The 19,568-nt window shown below is 57.0% G+C and overlaps 7 protein-coding genes across 7 annotated transcripts; 3 read left to right on the top strand and 4 right to left on the bottom strand.

Annotated features, from left to right (window-relative positions):
* Positions 1-312: 312 nt before the first annotated feature.
* Positions 313-1,420, bottom strand: EX895_006435 (uncharacterized protein; the record flags this gene model as incomplete). Its single annotated transcript, XM_029887026.1, has 4 exons — positions 313-500; positions 594-995; positions 1,087-1,220; positions 1,290-1,420. 4 exons carry the CDS (start codon positions 1,418-1,420, stop codon positions 313-315), a joined length of 855 nt encoding a protein of 284 aa, XP_029736518.1.
* Positions 1,421-1,934: 514 nt separating this feature from the next.
* EX895_006434 (uncharacterized protein) lies at positions 1,935-4,211 on the top strand (the record flags this gene model as incomplete). The annotated part of the gene is made up of 1 exon (XM_029887025.1): positions 1,935-4,211. The coding sequence occupies one exon, from the start codon at positions 1,935-1,937 to the stop codon at positions 4,209-4,211; it is 2,277 nt and encodes a 758-aa protein (XP_029736517.1).
* Positions 4,212-4,310: 99 nt separating this feature from the next.
* On the bottom strand, positions 4,311-4,718 carry EX895_006433 (uncharacterized protein; the record flags this gene model as incomplete). Its single annotated transcript, XM_029887024.1, has 2 exons — positions 4,311-4,398; positions 4,492-4,718. 2 exons carry the CDS (start codon positions 4,716-4,718, stop codon positions 4,311-4,313), a joined length of 315 nt encoding a protein of 104 aa, XP_029736516.1.
* Positions 4,719-4,968: 250 nt separating this feature from the next.
* EX895_006432 (uncharacterized protein) lies at positions 4,969-6,273 on the top strand (the record flags this gene model as incomplete). Its single annotated transcript, XM_029887023.1, has 1 exon — positions 4,969-6,273. The coding sequence occupies one exon, from the start codon at positions 4,969-4,971 to the stop codon at positions 6,271-6,273; it is 1,305 nt and encodes a 434-aa protein (XP_029736515.1).
* A 4,097-nt stretch (positions 6,274-10,370) lies between these two features.
* Positions 10,371-11,906, top strand: EX895_006431 (uncharacterized protein; the record flags this gene model as incomplete). The annotated part of the gene is made up of 1 exon (XM_029887022.1): positions 10,371-11,906. The coding sequence occupies one exon, from the start codon at positions 10,371-10,373 to the stop codon at positions 11,904-11,906; it is 1,536 nt and encodes a 511-aa protein (XP_029736514.1).
* Positions 11,907-12,428: 522 nt separating this feature from the next.
* EX895_006430 (uncharacterized protein) lies at positions 12,429-14,177 on the bottom strand (the record flags this gene model as incomplete). Its single annotated transcript, XM_029887021.1, has 1 exon — positions 12,429-14,177. One exon carries the CDS (start codon positions 14,175-14,177, stop codon positions 12,429-12,431), a length of 1,749 nt encoding a protein of 582 aa, XP_029736513.1.
* A 386-nt stretch (positions 14,178-14,563) lies between these two features.
* Positions 14,564-19,531, bottom strand: EX895_006429 (uncharacterized protein; the record flags this gene model as incomplete). Its single annotated transcript, XM_029887020.1, has 1 exon — positions 14,564-19,531. The coding sequence occupies one exon, from the start codon at positions 19,529-19,531 to the stop codon at positions 14,564-14,566; it is 4,968 nt and encodes a 1,655-aa protein (XP_029736512.1).
* Between the last annotated feature and the right edge of the window lie 37 nt (positions 19,532-19,568).

Here is a 19,568-nt window from a genome sequence, read left to right as displayed (position 1 = left end):
TGTTGTCAAAACTCCTTTTTCTGGTAATCACAACTGTGACCGCTGCTTGCTTTGTTGTCTGTCACTTTTGGCTTCATTTCCCTCCACATTCTCCTCGGAAATCCCGCATCACGCTGCTGGCATTCACAATCCAGTACACGCTCTTGATACACATACACACCAGTAACGAACAGTGATCATTGGCGTATTGCACATGATGCCCACTTGATATATGAAAGCACAGCACAGGTGAACGACATAGACGTGAACAGGATAGAAAGCTCACACGCCAGGTGTTTGCCTCGAAGCTAGGGTATGAGAGACCACTGCGAATCAACTCGCGGCGGCACCGTTGGGAACAGTCGGAACAGGAGGCAGACGGCTCGACTCTTGGTCCTCGTCATCGTCGTCGTCATCCTCCTCCTCCTGTGAAGCAAGAGCAGCAGCAATCTTCATGGCTTCGGCCTCATTGCCGTAGTGCTGGTTCCTCTTGGCGGCGAAAGCGGCGTGCTTGGCTTGAGCTGGCGGTTCGTGCGAAACAGAGGCGACAGATGCATATACCAAGTCAGTAGACAGCACGCTTGGTAGCGACGTTGCGGTCAAAGGATACTCACTTTCTGGGTCCGGATCTTCTTCCTCCACTTCGCCGTCATCGGCATCGTCCACCTCCATGTCGTGTGCCTGCTGTCGAATGTCGCTCCTCTGATCATCGGCTGCAGCCGCTGTGGCAGATCGCGAGCTGGATCGACGCGAAGAGGGACTCTTGGGAGGCAGCGAGAATGAAGGCGAGCGCGACGTGGAGCGTGCCGAGGTTGGGGCTGGTTGGCTATCGGTGGACGAGTGGTTGTCGGCACCTCTGGCCAGGTCGGCCGCGTCGAGTCCAACGGCAAGTCCAAGACCTTCACCCGGAGCACGGCCCGAGTTGGCAGATGTGTTTGCCGCGAGCTGATCAGCTGCCGATCCGCGTCGAATTTCTAACAAGCTGGCACTGGGAGCGCCACCGTCAAGGTCAAATACTGTATGGCGAGCAAGCAAGCATGGCGAGCCGGTGAGGTAAACGTTAGCCATCAACTTTTCGGTCGTGCGTTGACAAAGCTAGGTACTCACGTTCGTCATCTCCAACAGGATTAAGCGAGGTGCCGTGCACAAAGGGCGTCTTGGGCTCATCAATCTTCATCCGTGCCTCTTGCTGCTCGCGCTCAATCTCGTGCAGGGTGAGGTTGGTCTCGTCCCATTGCAGTCTGGCAGAAGGGGAGAGAGATATGAGCAAGGTATCTTAGGGCTTCCGGTATCAGTAGATGAAAACCCACCTGTTGGCAGCATCGTCGTCTTGCCCCAAGCCTTCTCCTTGGGATGGTCTGCGCTCGCCCGCATTCTTGAGAATACCCTTAGGCTTGGGGGCTGCGGCCGAAGGAGGCGGCGAGTGTCGTGGGCTTGACATGATCGCAGAGAACAACGTCCTTTTACCGAGACGATGCGATTAACAGTTGTGGTGATTGATGCGTTTTGAGAGGAGCTCAATATGGTGTAGCTTTGTGGTGTCGTGAGGAGAGAAAGAGAAAGAGAGAGAACCGCTAGCCGCCTCGTATTTGTGACAGAGTGGAGGCGAGACAGTTTAGTGAGTGAGCGAGGCCAACTCAGCCGCACTAGCACTAGCAACGGCGTCAGAGAGTGGGGACAAGGCTGTGGTGAGGTATCACAGTCTTTCTTTATGCCTGGGCCACACTAATCGGAGCATGGACGTCAAAATTAGACTCTCGAAAAGCAAGAATTATGAGTGAATCAGTGGTGTTAAAACGCCCTATCTCACAAAAGTGTGTTACTTAGTTCAAGGCGACACGCGCGCTTTTCAAGTGTTGCTCTCGTCAAATCGCTCTTTGTCTTTCAGTACCTTTCTTTCTGGCTCTCTCTGTGCTTCGTCCATCTCCACCATCCTCTTGGCTCTGTGTTCATTAATGGGTCCCAACATGGAAGCCATCGCATCTCCAGTGCGGCCGCAAGCCGGCCCATCCTCGTCCGCACTCGGTTACTCGACCGACTCTCCAATCAAGTCATCAGCAACCTCGAACCATGACGCATCAAATCATCACCAATCACAGCAGCAACAATCGCAACAACAGGACTTGTGGTCCAGCATCCTGAATAGCGTCAAGAGCTCCAAAGCAATCTCGACCAAGACCATCGTCCTCCTCGGCGAGCCCAAGTCTGGCAAGACCTCGCTCCTTGCTGCTCTCGCTTCCACATCACCTCTGGGGCTCATCAGCGGCAGGTCGTCCCTTGCTACCGCCGCTGCCAAGGCACGGGACGAGAACAAGCCCACAACAGCTCCTGCAGCCTCCACCTCGAAACTCGCCACGTCATCCAACGATCTCGGCCTCGCGTATGCCTACTTTGACGTCGGCGACGAGAAAGACAGGGACGAGATCGTGGCGCGTGTTGGCGCTTACACTCTCCATTCGTCTGAGCCGGCCTACACTTCGCTGCTGCCCTTTGCCTTTCCCGAATCCAACCTCAACTCCAGCGAGAATGACTCTTCTGCTGCAATGGCAGCACTAGCCTCAGTCACGCTCTCTGCATCCGCCTCTACAGGCGATCTCAACCGCGCGTTCGCCTCCAAGCCATCCATCGACTCGCTCAAAGATTCCATCGTTGTCATCCTTCTCGACTGGGAGCAACCATGGACATTTCTCGAACAGCTCCGCAATTGGCTCGGCATCCTTCGAGAGCTCGTCGACAGTGCTGCTGATGGCGCCCTGTCCGACCAGCAACAACGCGACGCCAAGTGGTCCAGAACTCGCGTGGCCCTCGACGAGATGAAGGAACGTCTCGAGGCTTACATCAGAGCCTACATCGAGCCATCGCAAAAGTCGGCCGAGTCGGGTGATCTGCCTAACGGCTCCGCGGCTACTCGGCAGCCGGGGTCGAGCAGCTTGGATGCCTTCCCCGCTCACATCACCACGGTTAGCGTCCAGTTGGATGGCGCAGACGCGAATCCGCTCGCCGAGGGAACACTCACGGACAATATCGGTATTCCCATCGTCGTCGTTTGCACCAAAGCCGATGCTATCTCGCGCCTGGAACGCGACAAGAACTTCAAAGAGGAGCAGTTCGACTATATTCAGCAGGTGCTTCGAACCATTTGCATGAAGTATGGAGCTGCCTTGTTCTATACTTCGTCTATGCGCTCACAGTCTGTTGACATTTTGCGATCCTACCTGCTGCATCGTCTCTTCACTCCGTCTACCGCTCCTTCGCAGCAGCAATCGGTACCGGGGGCACCGGATGGCAACACGTCTTCCACCGCTTCGGCACAGAACAGCGCTGCCGCGGGAGGTGTCGCTGCATTTGGCTTTCCTTACCGTGCCTCTACGACGGATCGCGATACACTGCTCGTCCCCGCGGGCTGGGACAGCTGGGGCAAGATCAAGGCGCTTCGTGAGCCTTTCGACTGCCGCAGCATGGCCAGGGGTTGGGAGAACGATTGCGAGATCGAAACACTGCGCAGGACGCGCGGTTTGGCCAGAACGAAACAGGTCGAGGATCAGCTCGAGAAGGAAATGCAAGCCGACCGAAGGGGCGAAGAGGGTGGCAGCGACGAGGTGCAGTCGGCCATGAAGCTGTACGAGGACATTGTTTCGGACTGGGAGGCAGCGCCTGTTGGCAAGGATTTGGCCAATAAGGTGCGTATTCCAGATGAGCAGGCGTTTTTGGGACAGCACCATGCGACGCTGCAGAAGGATCCGGACCCGAGGAGCAAGTTTAGCAAGCGCGGGGTGGTGGGGCCTATGACGGGATCGAGTGCCGGGCTGCCTTCGGTGGAAAAATACATGTCGCGTGAGGCTAGAGTCGATGGTGGTGGCATCACCTCACCAACACTTCCGGAAACAGCCTCGTCCACTACCGCTGCACGCCCGCGTTTGGATACAGCGAACTCGTCGAGCTCGGCGTCTAGGAGAGAGTCAACGTCGGCAGCCGCCGCCGCCGCCGTGGCAGCCATGACCGGTGGTGATCGGAGCAGCAGCGGCAGCCGACCCACGAGTCCGGCCGTCAACTCAGGGGCGACATCGCCCGGCGCACCGAAACAGTCCGAGGTGCTGCACAGCTTCTTCCAGTCTTTGCTCAAGGATAAAGGTTCCAGTGTGGGTTCGCCCAAGGTGGACAGGCTCAACAGAGGAGGTGCTGGTTCTTCGTCGACGGCTACGCCTCGGAGAGATCCGACTGCGAATAGGTAGCGAGCGTTAGTGGTGTGGAACAGTGGCAATGTAGAATTGGGTTGAATGTGATTGAGTGGGCGGTTTGAGATGGGTATCGTGCAGGTAGTGGTGATTAATCTATGAGTCCTTCTTTGTTTCTTCTGAGGAAGGCATTTGTTGGACCTGCTTGCTGGACGCTGGGAGATTGGCGAGCTCCTTCATGAACCTATGGAATCAAAAAAAAGACAGTGTCGAGCAAGGCATCAGTAAAAATCACGTCCACTGGAGCAGCGAACGTATGAGAAGTGGAGGAACCCACCAGTTGACGCTCATCCAGAGCCCGACAGCGAGCGTGAGGAGTGCAATGACGTGCGGGTTGTAGCTGGTGAGGAAGACGAGGACGAAGAGAACGAGGAAGAGGCCGTAGAAGGAGAAGTTCATGATGCGCTGTGGGACGGTGTTGTATTCGGGTGTGAACACCGATTGGAAGAGGCCCTCCCAGAACGAAGAAGGCTCGGATGGAGCAGTGGGTGTTGTTGATGACATTTTGATGTATGTGAGGGCTGGAGGAGGGATGTAGTAAGTGGGTGAGGAGGAGGGGAGGAAGGAAGGAAAGATGGAAGCAAAGGGCGGTTGGTGTGTTGCGTGTTCTTCTTGGACCGGATGAGAGGTTTTCGGAAGTCGGCGACAAGAATGGCTTTTCAGGGTCCAACGTGCAACCTTTTTGCTTGTTTGTCATCTGTTTCTTGCCTCACTTACACCTGCGGTCCCTACCACAGCTGCCAGGCAGACAACAATGTTGTCCTCGGCATCAACATCAACAGCATCCACAAGCCTACTCTCATCTGCAACGGGCGAAGGCCTCAAACACCTCTATCGAACTATACTACAGCAAGCTCGACTTCTCTCGCACACACTCGACGACCCCGTCGTTTTCTCCTCGCACCGCTTCTTGGCACGCAAGAACCTCGAACCCCTCCTCTCCGATCCTTTGCCTCTGATTGAGGCTGTTGCTGAACGACAATGGCCACCACCGACAGCGACGAAACGGGTCCTGCGCGCGCAGATGCACCGTCGCCATCTAGCAGACGCGAATTACGGCTGGGAGCACAGCGTACGCCGTGCGCTCTGGCTCGCGTATGCACGGAAAGGCAAGCTGCGACGTGATGCTCTTTCCGATCTGTCTCCCGTCGCTTCCTCCAGCGTCGAGGAACAGAAGTACGAGAAACGGTTGAGAAAGAGAGAGTTCTCGCCGGTGCTGCAGACACTGCTCACGAACTCGGCCAGCATGAACGGTGCCAGCGTCAAGAGTCGCGATCACCTGACGGGGAGACCTCCGCCGCCGTTTCTGCCGGGCGAAGATGATCCACTCGTCAAGTACTTTGGCAAGGCGATGGGCAGGAGGCGGGTGGTGAATGCGCAAGGCAAATTCGTCAAGGCGTATCTGAAGAAGGTGCTGGTTCCGGTGGATGTGATTTCCTCCACCAATGGAGGGTGGGAAGAAGGTCTGTTTGCTCATCTGGAGTCCAAAGCTCGACCGCCCAAGGAACACGTTGCTGGCTATCCGCGGCGCTTCAACGCTGTCGTTCCACACCTTCGCACACCTCGCGAATCTGCCCCGGCTCACACCACTCAATCGTTACCCTGGCTAGCCAGCGCGGCGCAAAGCATCCCGCTCTACCGCTCCGACTTGAACCCGAGCGCACACCGAAAACGCACGCTCCGTGTCCACGGATGGACGTCGCACCCGAAAGATTTCAACCGTCCGCGCCTCCGCCGCCGACTCTACGCAAAGCTGCTCGACGACGCACCCCTGCTGCTCCTCCTCGACGTCGACTCTACTCTTAAAGCCGACGAATCGAGTCGGACCCGGAGGAAGAAGAACAACGACCCGCTCGGCATCCGTGCCAAGATCGAGCCGTGTGTGCAGATCGACGGACGCGCAAAGATGAAGCTGGTCAAGTCTCGATTTGCTGTGGGGCCGCGATCGAGGGGTGCCGAGGTCGCGCCGAGACAGGAAAGGGACGGGGAGGAGCGGGTGCTGGAGGGGTTGCATGCGTCCGAGGTTGCGTTCCTGCGCGAGCGGGGCTGGGTGTTGTAAGATTCGGTAAGTTAGTCGTAGGAGGCTATTTTCCGGGCAAGTCTTCGGCCATCCACTCTTTTGCAGCACGACAATCAAGCGGAATGGCAATCAACCATGATCCAAGAAAGCAACCATTGGTCGGTCGTTTTTCACAGTCTTAAGTGTGCAATTGCACTCCGCCGTGGCGCCGAATTTGATTTTGAGCATGCTCCCCACTTGGATGCAGAGAGGGAAACCCGATTGGACCATGCAGGTGTTGACCATGAATGCCCCCGCACACCCACTGAGTACAGGTCAATGGAAAGAGTGTGCCGAACCTGAGCGAATCGGCATCAAGTCTGGCCATGATCTTCGGGACTTGAAAAGAAGGAGCGCATCCCATGGGCGACACCTTTTTGCTCCCCTTGCTTTCAGTTGGTTTCAGATTGATTGGTTCGAAATTTTAGATCCGCTGGCTTGGGCTCGTCCGTGTGTTCGCGGCGCACCTCGCTCCCCGCTCCCAGCCGTCGTTGGTGGGCTCTGAGCTGCACATCGCATGCGGCCGCCTGGCAAAGCAAAGTTGCGAGAGGCTTCCAAGTTGAAGACACGATTTGCGTAGGTGACCAACTGTGCACAGAATTCTACCCTCAACAGCAAAGCACTCGCGAACAAAAGGAAACGTCTCGATCGCGACTTTGCAACCCGAAACAATAAAAAATAAGCATGCCAGGAAGTGCGGGCAAAGCCTAAAAGGCGCATGTGCAGAGTAGCTTGGGCAACCGTGATCTCGGGCTCGTGGGCCGATGGCACGAGTGTAGGGTGTGCGAGCGGAGGTTGGAAAGAGGTGCGTGGGGGGCCAATCGGGCCCGTTCAAGTAGAAGTAGGAAAATTCAGCTCCGATTCTATGGGCGCGCGTGCTGAGCGGTGCGCTTCTTTGCTCGCGCACATCGACGATCCTTTGCGACCGAAGGGAGGGTGAGAACAACGGAGAGCCGTCCTCCATGACGCTCGGGAGGCTCTCGCTGTGCAGACCCTGTGGTGCTGCTCGCGTGTGCTTCGTAATTTAGCGTGCGCTCCCCAATACAGTAATGCTGGTTCGGATCGGACCCAGGTTGTCAAGCCTCGCAAACGGTACGCTCTGATCGCAAGGTGCAGCCTGCATTGTTATTTTTTGCAATCCGCCAGCGCTTCCCGAACAGGAGCAAACACACGTCTCAAGCACTCAAGTACCTTTTGAGCTAGGCGACTCGGCAGATTTCTGCTGCTGCTCTTGCTCCTGGATCGAGGCAGCCACGATGCAAGATGCTGTCCTGTCTCCATTTCTCGGGTCGTGTTTACTGTTGCAAGTCTCTCGCCAAGCAGCCCCCAGGTGGCAGCCTCGGCAGCGCATTCCGTGTATTAATAATTCCGCTCGCACGCTAGTGGCCCAGCCACAACCGTGTCGGCAAAGGCGCTTCTACCGTCTGCAGTGCCTGCAGGTCGCTGTGCGCCAACAAAGCATTTGTGTATGTGTGTGGTACACGGCGCATCGCTGCAAAGTCGAGACGTCTCTGTATGCCGCTGATCTCTTGCAGACCGAGCTTGACCTGAGATCGTCGACGGCGACGGCGACGGCGACCAAAGCGACTCCCGTTCTCGACCGACGGATGACTCGGAGATCAGCGAAAGACCGAGTCTGCACTGTTCCAACCGGAGCGACATGGAGATCGGGGCGAATCGCCTGTCTGGAAGGCTTCCGACGGTGGATGGCCGCTGTCTGCTGAGCCGTCGAGATCGAGGCTCCGAGAACTCGCGCGTGCCTGTCAACCTTGCGAATCGCGCGATCGTCACAGGAGGTTGGAAATGCAGGGAACGCAGGGGAAATAAAAAGCAGCGGCGAATTTCCGACTTTTGGAAATCAGGAGCCGAAAAGAGTTGCATCGTAGCCTAGGAAACGTCACAGCTGCGATCATTGTTCGCTTCGATAATGCTGCAGCAGGCGGAACCAATCCGTCGGATGGGGACAAGCACTGCGTGAGGTCGCGGTGACTTGGAGCCACCACCGGCAGAACCATGTCCAAGTTCGCCCGGCTTGGTCTGCACGGAAATGTGCCAACTGGATGAGGAGAGCTAGCTGCTGCTACACCAGCCTTCTTGCAGGTTTCTGTCGCGATCGAAAAGCTTGGGTGCTCGACGTCAGTTGATCGCGACAGACTCGTCCGTCAGCCAGTCGAGGAACCCAAACTTGACTTTCTGAGACATGCGATCTCGAGCTTTCTTTTTTTGCAATAAGGGCGCTGGTGTCGCTGTGGGTGACAGAGGATAGGGTACTTTTTCCTGGTCAGAACGCCCTGGTTCCAGTTGCTGCTTTCGGCAGACCTCTCCTGTATTGTGCTGTCGCAGTCTTGTGTTTCTGCGGTAGGCGTGTAACCCCTTTATGCTGCAATTCGTTGCTGCTGCATTGTTGGTCATTCACAAACCTGTTCAACACACTGAAAAGAGCTAGAGAGACGAGTGTTGAGCGGATGGATCTTGAATGATCGAGGCGACTGTGCTGCTGCTGTTCAGTGCGTTTGGTTCCCGAAGATTGCACCGTGATGAAGCCCGAGAGAAATAGAGTGCTTCGCCTGCCAAACGAAGACACTTTTTTTGGCTTTCTTTCATGGAGAAAAAGAAAACAAAGCTTACAGCATTGGTCTGAAAAGGCTTGATTGGCTCAGTCAGTGTCTGTGATGCACGACGCGCTGATCGGTTCAATGTCGGTCTGGATCTACATGACGCAGTTGCTGCTTGTTGTTGCCGTCATTCTCGTTGTTCCTGCTATTGCTGCTACTGAACCATTGCATTCTGATCATCTAAACGCTGTGTCCTCCTTAGCACTCGAAGACGACCAATGGCTAGGGCGAGATTCTGGTCTGACCGAGTGCAAGAGTGACAGCGAGTGAGCGGGGGAAGCGGGTGTTCGCTGCCACGATGGGCGTGACCGTGGAGTGGATCCAGATTTTTGCAGCAACTGAAACCAAAGCCATCCACGCCGCCCACCACCATCACTCGATCTCCGCTGCCAACCTGCGTTCGATTTTGTAATAGACTTTTTCTGGTCGTCACCATCGGCCGTCATTTGTTTGGCAGAACATTCTCTTGTGATCGGGATTGGTGCACTGGCACCCTCCGCCTCTCCTTCGCTGTGGGTTGCTACAGTTACCCCCCCCCCCTCCCTCTCAACAAGTTGACGCCGCCTCTATATCATCCGTCTTACTCTCTGCATCTTGTAAGAGGTTCAAGCGTGTTGACTTCATCACTATGGGCGACAAAGGCCAACCAATATTTTGACGGACGAGCGGAACGTGAGGGTGTGATTGCACCCAGAAACCTTCGGTCTGGTTAAGCGCTCTGCAGCCTCACGATGCTCGCCAATCGAGGCGCCATCGAGTGGTGACATGGATGGGCCTTTTTCTGCACAGGAAAATAAAGCTCAAGAGTCGTCTCGTGCCGCCTTTCGTCCACGATGCTCCCCGAGATCGAGTGCTTTCCACAGCAGTGGTAGCCAGCTTTTCCTCTCGACGATCCCGACTGACATCGGCCTGACTCGTCTATACACACTCTAAGCCTTCCTTGCCTTTCGTGGCATCCATGGAGTCTTGTCTAGGTCATGCATTTACCCTCTCTCCCTTCCTTTGCTCTCGGACTTGCACTTGAAAAGTGACCCAGATCCTAGCTGCAACCGAATGGCACTCTCTCTGTGTCTCTCATCCACCCCCTTCGATGTGCGTGTGTAGAACAGCCCTATTGATCGTGACGCCTTTCTCCCGCTCGCTGGTACACTGCTTCATTCACAACCCACACGCCGGTTGCTACTATCGCTGAGTTTGCTGCCACGCCCATCATCGCCATCTGTGCTCTCCAATAAACTACTTGCACATCATCATCATCATCCTTGCTTCCTCCTCCCCATCTTCTCGACGTCCACCGCCGCCTGAATTTCCACCTCCATCAAAGAATCGTACAGTCTACTCCACTCTTCTCACATTCACACCACCGTCGGCATCCGACTCGACCCGCTCCAATCATCCACCTAAGCACCTGTGATCAGCCCTCGTCACTTGACGGCTGGTGGCGGCGCTCTTGTTACCTTCGGCCACCTTCGTATCTCCAGTATGTTGGCGCAGGACGCCTCGGCCTCTTCCTCTTCCTCTTTCTCGATCGCCTTGCAACTAGCGCCATATCAGTCCGCCGTCTTTCAGAAGGCCACGACCAGAATGCAGGTCCTCTCCACTCCACCAGATCTCGCTCCCTCGCCTGTCGGTAAGAAGCTTAACTTGCCCGCAACTGCTGCAGCTTCCTGCCCGAAACCATCACGCAGGCAGAGCTCCTCCAGCCCCTCGCCACCATCCACCGAGTCTGGCTCCAGTGCTGATCCCGCATCAGCAACCAACACTCCTATCACTTTGGCCTCCGATTCGAGTGCTAGCAGCATCTCCAGCCGTACCGCTGCCTTCCACCGCCAAGCAACTGTCTGTCCCGCATTTTCGCTTCAAACACAGCCACCTGTCCGCATCAGACCAACCCTTGCCAACAAGCGAGTTCTTTCCGAAGGCGAGGTCATCCTCCCCCGACCTGCCAAGAGGAGTCGCATGCCATACAACCCCATTCTTCGCAAGCGATCCTGCAACGCTCTCCAGTCCCCCTCCTCTTTCGTGCCCAGTGTGCCCGCAATCGCTTCCTGGCGTGCGGCTTGCGAACAACGTCGCCGACGTCAGGTCGCAAAGTCCAAGTCCAAGCGTCAACCTGTCAGTCTCAAGCGTGCAACAGCCTCGGCTCTCCGAAACGCATCTTGCTCGGCTTCGTCCAAGTCGGCTCGCTCCACCGATACCGAGTCTGACCGCATCATCAGGTCTTATGCGCTTCCAGAGCTGCGATTGCTCTCTGCCACTCGCACCGCTCCCATTGGCTGGTCCAATTTCGCTGGAGCCAAAGCCTTTGCGCCGCGCATGATCGAGGTGTACGATGAACGCGCTGCCAAACGTGCCCCTGAACGAGAGCGTTTCTGGCCCATCGTTGACCGCCAGCTCGACTACACGGGCGCACGCATGCTGTCGCACTCCAACTCGTCCCATCGCTCCCTAATATTCTCCAACTCCTGCACACATTCAGGCGCCAACAAGCCCTCGTTTGATCCACCCGTCTCTCCTAAATCGGGCTTGCCAGTATGCACACAAGCTGTGGCCTCTTCCGATGAGGACCGTTCGCCCTTGACACCACATGAACCCGCACAACGTCTTGCGCCAGAGTTGCCACGTTGTCGCGCTTCTCAATACGCGCTCGATGCTGTAGAAAACGAGTCACGCCGCAAGTCAACGATGCCGCTCTCGCCAGCCGTTACCCTGTCTGCCGTTATTGACTTTACTCGTGCCCTAGCCAGTCAGAAGGAGCAGCAGCAGCGCGACGCGGCTCAGCTGGCACGCAACGCTTACGGCCAACCAGTCTACTCGCCACCGAGTTCCCCCCAGGCAACCTCCGTCGCTGTTACTGTCAAAGGCAGCGAACCGGACCTGGCAGCCCACACGCCCCTCCGAATCGCTCCTATCGCCCTCGCCCCCACCGGTACTGCTTCCGACTCTCATCGCGGCAGTGACTATTTCGGTCACTGGGAGACCTACCTCTGCAACGTTGGCAAAGAGTCCACCTTTTGAACAGTGCTCCGACACCCATCTTTGACCCCTCCCCTTGCTCTCTCTCTGTCTTTCCTTACCTTGCTCGTCCTTTCTCATCGCATACATCACCGCATCGCACCTGGTTCCGCAATGTTCCCTCGCTGCTTCTAGGTTCATCTTTCTAGACGCTGTACTTTTTAATCCCAATCGCTCTCATCGTCTGCGCTAAATCGCCACGGCATAACTTAATCACTCGTGTCTTTCTCGAGCATGGTCGTGGTATGTGTGGACAAGATGATTCGGGTGAGACGATGCATTGCGCACGGGGATTCGTCCATCCTTCTCATGAGCTTGGAGGCGAGTGCGGATGGTGGACCGCACCGCGACGCACACGGAGATTGACACACTGTTTTTGTATGCCGAGTCTATGCTGTCAATGTCCATTGCAATCTTGACTAGGGCGGCGCAGTGCAGAAACGGCGCAGGGCAGGAACAAATTGAGTCCAAACGATGTCTAAGTCTGTGGGGAGGTGTTGAGCGTCGGGCCGCTCAAGATCACGGTCAGAGGCCAAAGCGCTGCACGAACGCCTTGATGAGTGGGATGCCTTTCTTGTGCATCTCCATGGTGACCGTACGCACGATGATGACGGCGTGGGCGTTGAGGACGTCGTCGAAATGGGCCAGGTGTTTCTGGACCTGGGGCAGCAGTGCGCGGTTGTTGAGGTTGGCGACGATGCGGTGTTGGATGTCTAGCAGCGGGTATTCGTCGCGCGCGATGGGGAGGGAGCTGGGGTCGCAGAGGCAGCGCGTGGGGGTGTTGGGCTTGAGAGTGTAGCGGCCTGTGTCGTCATCGTTATCATCGTTGGTGGAGAGGGAGGAAGGGGAAAAAGGAGCAGAGGTGGCGACGTAATCCTCGCCGACCTCTCGGAGAGCTTCTTCCGCTTCGGCTTCGACGGCAGCGAGTAAGTTGCTGATCCGCTTGCGCTCCCACTCGCTCCTTGTTGCTTTATCCACCGTGGTGACCTTTGACTTGGCGTCGTTCTTGCGCAGACCCTGCTTGAGCCGCTTGCTCGAAGCCAACGAGTCCGCGTCCTCGCCGCCCGCACCATTACCACCCGCATCGACGGCGGCGACGGCAGGCAGCAGCAACCCGTTCTCCTCGGCCCACACGCGCTCAAACTCCTCCACCCTCCGGTTGCTCACCTTGCTATCCGAGCGCAACTTGTGCAGCACCAGTCCAACCATGACCGGCAGCAGCACGGGCAGGCACACGAGCGCCACGTAGTTCAGCGGGAACCGGAACGGAAACCGCTGCGGGTTCAGCATCCACGGCAGGTTGTTTGGGGACAGTTGGGAGGCTACCTTGCGCCAGAACGACTTGGTACGCGCAGGGGTGGTGATGGCGGAGTACGAGACGAGGAGGGGCGGGTGGTCCGGATCGCGCTCGAGCGAAAGGCGGTCGGGAGCGAGGAAGGGGTCGTGCGTTTCGAAGGCTGCGGTGCGATAGGATACGGTGAGGTCCGCGACGGCGTTGGCGTAGATGTCGATGCGCTGGAAGAGGCGCAGCGCGGCGATGAAGGTGAAGCGCGGGTCGGAGAGCGCTTCGACCAGGCACAGCCCTGCATCTTGGCCATTCGATTTGTCGTTCGTGACCGCTCCACCTTCTCTAGTGAAAGTGCTGGTGGATGGAGGAATCCACCCACGATCCGCCAGATACAGCTGCTTGCCCGTGCGGCCCAGGTTCGAGCTGCCCACTCTAGCCGCCACTTTGCTGAACGTCGACCCGGTCAACGTCACCCCCAAATGCGGCGTCGCGATCGTCGACAAACTCGCCGCGACCGGTCTCGACCTGAACCCCAATTCTTTCCCGCCTTTCCGCTCCTCCTCCGCAAAGAACCCATCCGCATACATCACCCCGGCAGCGTACCGTATCACCAAGCCGCCCAAACTATACCCTATCAAGCTGCACCTCGCCACCACCGCCCCCTCCTCACGCTCGATCCTCCCTACCTCCCGATAGACATCCTTGACCAACCGCTCACCACACCAGTCGATGCCGTCGTACGTGTGGTCGCCCGAGTTCACCTCGCTGTTCAGCACCACCATGCGCACATCCTCGCGTGCGGCGTTCGGGTGCGTCTCGGCATGCACCGCAATCGTTGAAGCTGATTCCGGCGGTGTGAGTGTGCAGGCAGGCGAGACAGTGCCTCCGTGGTGTTTGGCAAGGGTGGTGGTGAGGTATTCCGTGTTGGCTGGGGTGCCCCAAAGACCGTGGTGGATGATGACGAGGTGTACCGTGGACGCTGGCATTTAGAACAGAAACGAAGATGCACACGATCAGCAGGGATGGACGCGATGGAGAGGAAGGCAGGATCGAGAGGGGGAACAGCTAGATAAGCTAGATAGCAATGTCTCAGCGTGGAAGCTAGCTTCTGCTTGATGGACATGCATGCAGCAGCACGTTGCTAACTTATCGCTCGTACCGCGGCAATGCACACACTCCTTTCCCCATTAGCTGACGCGTCACCAACTCCGCGGAACAGCACCCACCTCAATGAAACCATGCTCTTCATCTTCGTTCCCGCTGCTCTCCTCGCCCAGGCTTGTACAGGAAGGTAATTACAATTCCACCATCTATAGAAAGGCACATCTATACAAGCGAAGTTCATGTACGATACTGTAAATCTTGAGAACGCTCATTGGTGTTGATGTCGACCAATCTCGTCTCGAGCAGCCTCGGACTGAGCCTGCCTGACAATCTGCAAAAACAGACTCTCCAACGAGACAGGACTGATCTGGTAGCCCACCACACCCGCCTCCTCCCTCTCCACCTTTGCTCGTTCCAGCGTCCTGAACAGCTCTGCTACGCTCTGTACACTACTGAGCGGGATCTCGAAGCGTGCACTTGCCTCGTCCGACGTGCTCGCGCGCGGGAACAGGCTCTTGACGAACCGGTCCACTCTCGCGTAGGCTTGAGCTGACCCGCGATGCTGCTGTGCCATGTCGAGCTGGAGCTCGTAGCTCGGATGCGATCTGCGCAGGTTTCCGATCGTATCTATCGCCAAGATGCGCGATGCTTGGATGGCGACACGCGATGCCAGCGCGGCAGCCTCTTCCATGCTGTGCGAGGTGAGCAGCGTCGCTCTGCCTTTACCGGCTCGACGGAGAGTCTGCCACAGACCGCGTTTGGTCCACGAATCGACGCCCGACGACAGCTCGTCGAGCAGCAGCACTGACGGGTTGCCCAGCAGCGCGATCGCGAGCGAGAGCTTGCGCATGTTACCTCCCGACAGCGCGCCCGCTCGTCGATCCGCATACTGCGTCAGGTTGGTCAGATGCATCACGGCCGAGACGTTGTCCTTGCGTTGGCTGCGGGGTACACCTTTGACGCGTGCATAGGTGCGCAAGTGTTCTCGCACCGTCAGCAGCGGATCCAGCCCGTCGAACTGCGGTACAGAGGCGATGTGGGAGCGTGCGAGCGTGCGTTGCTGGGCTACACCGATCCCGGCAATCGTAACGCTACCCGAGTCAGGCGTCAGCTCGCCACGGATGAGCGCATGCGTGGTCGTCTTTCCTCCGCCATTGATGCCCAGCAGCGCGACCGTCTCTTCCCGTCTAACGCCGAGCGAGACATCGTTTACAGCGAGAAGCTTGCCGTATGATTTATCGAGGTGTTTGGCCTGCAGCACGTCATCGCAGCCGGGCGAATCCAGCCGCATCGCTTCTTCGTGCACTCCTTGCCCCGCCGGTGCCGGGTGCACTTTGGTCTCTTCATCAGCAACATCTTCTGATCTCGTCGACGTTTGACGATGCTTCTTCCTACGCAAGAACCCGAAGCCATGCCAAGCGGGTAGCAGCGGGTAGCCTGAATCGTGCGCAACCAGGATGGCAAAGCAGATAAGCGCCCATGCGATCGTGTACACAATCGGCGCTCCCAGCAAATTGATTGCCGCGATACCCCCCGCTTTGTACCCGCCCCGACCGTTGCACAGCAAGTTGAAGAGGTTGACACTGACAAACCCAGCCCGGGTCATGCTGACACTAGGCGCAAGAATCGCTTCTACATAATACGCCGCATCGAGCGCGCCCTCCAACCCATTTCCCACGTAGTACGTCACGGTAAGCATGGTGGTAGCGAAAAAGATAAGGAAGGCAAGCACATTCCACGCTGCAACGATCGCAAATGCAGCCAGCTGGTTCGGCGCCAGCAGCGACACTACGAAGCTCTGCAGTGTCGAGGCAACGCCATGCAGGAACAGAACGACCCAGAAAACTCCCCCACCCGTGAACTGGTCGGAAACGCGCGTGTAGACCACAGCGACGGGCACAGTACTGATAACGATGACGGGCAGCTCGGCGATAAGATGGCCCAACCAGAACGGGATGGCACGCATGCCGTTGGTGAGCGCCATTGCCTTGACGCGGTTGTTGCGTTCTGCTGAAGGGTACAAAGCAGCAAAGGCGGGCCAGACGGCTTGGACCAGACCGAAAACCACGGTCCACTTGAGTGACGAGCCGAGGCCGCCGGAAAGTGACAGATCGCTGAGCGGCCGGTAGGACGCCGTGATGGTTGGGGATCCGTCCGAACCTGCGTTGGCATCACGAACGTTGGCGAGGCCGGCATTGCTGACAAGGTTGAGTGCTCTGATGGGATTGACGGGACCTTCGTCGGCCACATACGAGAACTGGTTCCTGCCACCATTTGTGTTGCCAGGCAGCGCGATTCCTCCTGCCCCTCTCCGATCTTCGTACGACAATCTCGCGATCGACGCATTGTACTGATCAAGAGGCACCCGGTCAAAAGCAATAGAAGCAAGATTGAACCCGTCGCCAAACACCACCTGTGCATTGGCTTCGGGCGCAGAGTACAGCAGCTCGGTTGTGTACGAAGCATTCTGCCAATACGTTGCTCCCACGCTGATCTCGCGGTCTGTAAATCCACGACTGCACGACGGGTCACGATTAGAGAAGAACGCAAGCGGAATGATCGAGCCAGCAATCGCGACGAGCACGGCAAAGATGGCTGGCAGGTAGATGCGACGATACAACACCATGCGTTTGCCCAGCTGCGCGAGTGTGAGTGCAAAGATGCTGGCGACGGCGCCGTCCGAGAGGTCAGATTTGCCGTGACCATGACCAACGTTGCCTTCCATCTCGTCGACCTCTTCGTGTCTGCCATTCGATCGAGCGTGTTCCGAGTTCAACGATAGGAAAACGCTTTCAAGAGAAGGTCCAGCCACATCGTAGCCCTCGATTCCCAGCTTCGCCTTTCGCTCCTCGATCGCTTCGAGCACCTTGGCTACATGCGATTGCTCGGTGGTCGGGATTAAGAACGAATCCTGACTCGGCTCGATTGCTTCGATCTGCTTGCTCCCTGGACACACCTCGTCGAGGAGCGGCAAAACGCTGCATCCGCGTGGAGAGACATGGATGGTGCTTCCCCCGCCGAACTGTGTTTTAAGCTCGATCGGGGTACCTTGGCAGAGCCTCTTGCCCGGAGAAGCCAGAATCAGAATGTGGTCACCCAACAGATCCGCCTCGTCCAAGAAATGGCTCGTCAGCAGGATCGACCGCTTTCCCCTCTCGTTGAGAAGGATTTTCCATATGGCACGACGAGACAAGGGATCCAGGCCAGACGTTGCCTCGTCAAACATGAGGAACGTCGACTGCCCCACCAACGCAGCTGCGGTCTGAAGACGTCGTTTCTGTCCACCAGACAGATGGCCGGGTTTCGCCTTGACTTTGTGCGAGAGTTCGCAGCGACTGAGCAGGTCAGCAGCGTCCTCTCTGGTGCCACGGCGATGCTTGAGGGCTCGAAAGAGTTCGACATGTTGCAAGCATGTAAGCTGGTTGAAGAGGACGTCTTTTTGAGGGCAGACGCCGACCAGGCCGGGAGGAGCCGCACCGCGTTCGAACCCATCGATGTACACCTCGCCAGAGGTCTTGCGGATCGATCCACCAACGATGCCAATAGTAGTCGACTTGCCGGACCCGTTCGAGCCAAGAAGACAAGTGATGCTACCGCGTGGCACTTCGAGATCCAGACCGTCGACGGCCAGACTGCTCTCCTTCTTGCCGTACCTTTTGGTCAGGCCGGTGATCTTCAACGCCGGAGTCACACCGTCGAACGAATTTGCCTTTTCGGAATGCTGCGCACCATCCAGTGCCGACGACGGTGACGTGGAAGTGCGACGGCGCAGTAGCCATTGGAAGAAGGGTTCTGCGAAGAACAGCTTGCGTTCAAGCAAGATGGTGAGTGCTGGAAAGAGAAAGATGGCTACGACCTGTACAATAATTTGGCCGAGAACGGAAGGGCCCTTGTTGATACCGTTGTGCGATGCTGTCACATTGGCAGCTAATCCTTGATGTTCATACGCAGAGATGGCGATGAACTCGTAAACAAACGACGCCGAGGGAAACAGCAATCCGATGACAATGCCACCTCCTTCTCCGATGTGTTTTGTGATGAGGGCCACGATGGCCATCAAGATGGCCAGAGCAGTGGTGACGATACTCGACACATTGGCCCTTGCAAAGAAAGTGGCGATAAAGAGTGACCAGCTCGCCAGGGCCAATCCGGGTAGGACGTGGGCAAAGATGCAGAGGGCCTTGTTGCTCGTGGTCCACAGTGTCGCAGAGAGCGAACCTCCCATGATGAACCATGCGGGAAGATAGGCGGCACCTGGACCACAGAGCCAAGAGAGGAGGCGGGGTAGCTGTGTGCATCCCATGGTAGTGAGCAGCGCAGCCATCCCTGAGCCTCGCTCCTCGCTGACAGAGGACGGAAGATGCCAGACGATGCCGAGCATGGCGATGAAAAAGGCGAGCACGGTGAGCTGGTCAACACCGCCCAAAAAGCCTCGACGTTGGCTTTCGGATTGCTCGGCGTTGGTTTGCAGCGAGTAGGGTTGTTCGAGTGGTGGCTGAGCGTAGAACGAGGCCGTGGCACCGTTCAGCTGGAGGATGGCAGAGTCGATGGCGAATTGCATGGGGAACGTCCTCGTCTCAGCATCTCCACTGTTGGAGCTGACTTTGACACGATTCAAGCCCGGGTCTTGCCTCAAGGCATAGCTGACACTACCCTGTGCTGTGATGTTGGAAAACGAGATGGCACCAAAGCAAGGACTGAGACCGTTGAACGATTGTGGACACGCAAATCCAAGCTCCTCGTCGTTGGCGACCTGTCTGACCAGCGACCTCTGGCTCGCTTGCAAGCCATCGAGGACGACATCGATGATTTGCTGCGCTGAGAACTTGGATGCAGCTGTGTTTGTGCGTTTGTCGATCCAATAGAAAGGCTTGCCATTGAGACTGTCCGAAAGAAGGCGCACGGCGGCTGGCTGTCCAAGACCGAGGTCATTGGTGGTATTGAAGAAGTTCTTTGCTTCGCCCAAGAAGATGTAATATGCTACGGGAACGATCAGGCATCGCAAGAGGTTGATCAACCAGTAGGACCGTAGCACGATCCAGTTCTTCTTTGTGAGCGCGAGGAATTGGTTGCGTCGGATGGCAAAGGGTGATAGCGTTGTTTCCGCGTCGGGATCGGCATCGTCCAGGGGTTTAGCCACGGTAAAAGCATGATCCTCTTTGCTGGCGGTTTCCGGAAGAGGTGTCGAAAACGTTGTCGCTATGCCATCATGATTATGGTCATGTAAAGGAATCATCTTGACAGCGACGAAAGATAGGGGAACCCTCAGCGAA

Source organism: Sporisorium graminicola, chromosome SGRAM_9 (genome assembly GCF_005498985.1).
Source record: "Sporisorium graminicola strain CBS 10092 chromosome SGRAM_9, whole genome shotgun sequence".
Classification (NCBI taxonomy): domain Eukaryota; kingdom Fungi; phylum Basidiomycota; class Ustilaginomycetes; order Ustilaginales; family Ustilaginaceae; genus Sporisorium; species Sporisorium graminicola.
The sequence above is the reverse complement of the archived record's forward strand: the minus strand, read 5'-3'. Positions and strand labels throughout refer to the sequence as shown.